The sequence below is a fragment of the Vespa mandarinia genome, chromosome 13 (genome assembly GCF_050613455.1).
Source record: "Vespa mandarinia isolate Hongniang chromosome 13, ASM5061345v1, whole genome shotgun sequence".
NCBI classification, from domain to species: Eukaryota; Metazoa; Arthropoda; class Insecta; order Hymenoptera; family Vespidae; genus Vespa; species Vespa mandarinia.
The window spans coordinates 1,340,001-1,342,500 of NC_140822.1; the positions used below are offsets into that span (position 1 = coordinate 1,340,001).

A 2,500-nucleotide genomic window follows, 5' to 3' on the forward strand; every position below is an offset into this window, starting at 1 on the left:
TTCTTTTCGTTAATTTTTTATTTTTTATTTTTTATTTTTTTTTTTTCTATTCCTTTCTTTCTCTCTTTTTCTCATCTTTTTCTTTATCTCCTTTCTTTTTTCACTTTTTCCTCCATATCGTGTGTCGTCTCTTCTTTTCTTCTTCTTCTTTGTCGTTTGTTTGTTCGTTCGTTCGCGTTCGTTGTTTGGTTTGTTCGTTTGTTCCTTTCTTTTTTTCTTTCTTTTTTTTTCTCTCTTATTTTTTTTTTCTTTTTTTTTTTTTTTTTTTTTGAAAAAACTTTAGCAGTGAACAGACAAATATTAAATTAATACGTACGTTGGATCTCTCGAAGAAATGTCGAAGGTTCGATTCTCTCACTGATGGAAGTTCTCTCTCTGATAACAAATCGACTTGATTACGATTGTAAAGAATTATTTAATTAACCGAAAAACAATATATCTTTTTGTTTCAGCCGAGACGAAGTACGTATTGACCGGATTGAAGCATACATGCGGGACATGCGGGAAGACCTACAAGCATAAACATCATTTGAAGAGGCATCACGATTTTGAATGCGGCATCGATCCAAAATTTAAGTGTGACTTTTGTCCCCATCGTACAAGATACAAGGATAGCCTGACGAAACATTTATTGGCCCGTCATCAACATCTTCTCGAACAGAACACACAATATGGTTATCAACAACGGCAGACGTCATCCTTCGAATCTACCACCGGGGATTTCAATTCTAATCAACACGTCCAAGGATCCGTCTTCACTAATTATCCAGATTATTCCTAAGGAAGAATAGAAGAGAAAAGAGAAAAGAGAAGAGAGAGGAAGAGAGAGAGAGAGAGAGAGAGAGAGAAAGAGAAAAAAAAATGAGAAAAAGAAAAAAGAAAAGAAACTCACGAGAATCTCCTCCAACGTGAATTCCATTTGATACTTCCTCGTCCTTTGTCTTTTTTTTTTTTGTCTTTTGCTTTTTTTTTTCTTTCTTTCGATTTCTTTTTTTTTCCTTTCTTTTTTTTTTCTTTTTCTTTTTTCTTTTTTATAAAAAATTATCCCCTCATACGAAGCTGTAATATCTAATCGTTACGTACACCACATAAACACGTATGTACATACTATTTCGATTAAGATTTATTACATCTGCTGTCCCGCAAAGCATTAATGTCTTTAATGATCCTTCCTGTAATATTATATTTTCTACAATCCGCAAAACATCGAATGTCGAGAACGAGGACGATTCGTTGTCGCGATTATCGCTCGTTCATCCTTGAAGAACTTTTCGAGTATCATCACCCCATCCTTCCATCTTACAATGGAAATATCTTCGATTATTGTAAAAAGCAAAAAAAAAAAAAAAAACAAAAGAAAAATAAGTATATGGAAATGGTATTAAATAAATTGTTTTCTTTGCGAGTAAAAGGGAAAAAAAAAAAAAACAAATAAAGAGTACATGAAAAAGGTAATAAAGGAAAAAAAGAAAAACTAAAGGCGTACGTACGATCCTACTGTGTTTTTCTGTCGAATCAAAAAAGAAAAAAAAAAAAAAAAAAATATCAAAACAAAACAAAGAAATAAAAAAATAAAAACAAGCAAACGAACAAAAAGTCGAAAAGAAAAGAAAAGAAAAAAATTAGTTGAAAAAGGTATTATAACAATAATAATAACAAATAAACGATTTATCTCTGTCCCCTTTCAAAAAAAAAAAAAAAAAAAAAAAAAATGAAAAAAAAGAATGAAAAAAAAAAAAACTAAAGATGTGATACAACTTCGAGAATGATTATTTTCAACGATTCGACGTCTAACGATGAGGACACTATCAGTGAGAAAATACTTCTAGGCTGTTTTAAATGATCTGACAGATTTGATCGCATCAAGTAATAATCATCGAGTTAGCCCAGAAGTTTTGATTATAAAAAAGTGTCGTCATCATTGGATACGAATGATGCGAATGATTATAGCGTGAGAGAGAGGGAGAGAGAGAGAAGGAAAGATTGAGAGAGTAAGCGAACGATTGAAAGAGAGAGAGAGAGAGAGAGAGAGAGAGAGAGAGAGAGAGAGAGAAAGAGAGAGAGAGAAAGAGAAAGGGAGAAAGAGAGAAAGAGAGGATTGTTAGGTTAATTAGGAATGAGCGTCATGGAGATTTTTAACGTCATGGATTAAATTATGAACGGATTATTCCAGCTAAAATCGATTTTTCTTGATTTCTGATTTACAGATACTGTTACGACCTACAGCTCGTCTAATTGGACAGTACCAACGTTACCGTCAACCTCACGCTTGGCTATGTACACTAGATGTCTCCGATCGATGACTATGACCGATGATCATCACGAACGTACTACAAGGCTTTGGGGTACACGGAAATACATTTGCAACGATTGCCAAAAGATATTCACGTTAAAGGCATCTTTGGTAAGGCATAAGATGTTCGAGTGTAACAAGAAAGAACAAAGGGATCGCCAATCTACGAGTCAAAAACATAATGTCTTACAAAGTTCGAGTAATGGT

The 2,500-nt window shown here is 33.2% G+C and overlaps 1 protein-coding gene across 1 annotated transcript in view; it reads left to right on the plus strand.

Annotated features, from left to right (window-relative positions):
* The window catches only part of LOC118444190 (uncharacterized), a 12,611-nt gene that overhangs the window by 3,326 nt on the left and 6,785 nt on the right, over window positions 1–2,500 (plus strand). The window contains exons 3-4 of the mRNA XM_085661056.1: window positions 453–705; window positions 2,206–2,500. The exon at window positions 2,206–2,500 is cut by the window's right edge and continues 2,189 nt beyond it. Of these exons, the coding sequence (XP_085517182.1) occupies window positions 453–705; window positions 2,206–2,500 (548 nt within the window). The remainder of the gene's footprint in view (window positions 1–452; window positions 706–2,205) is intronic.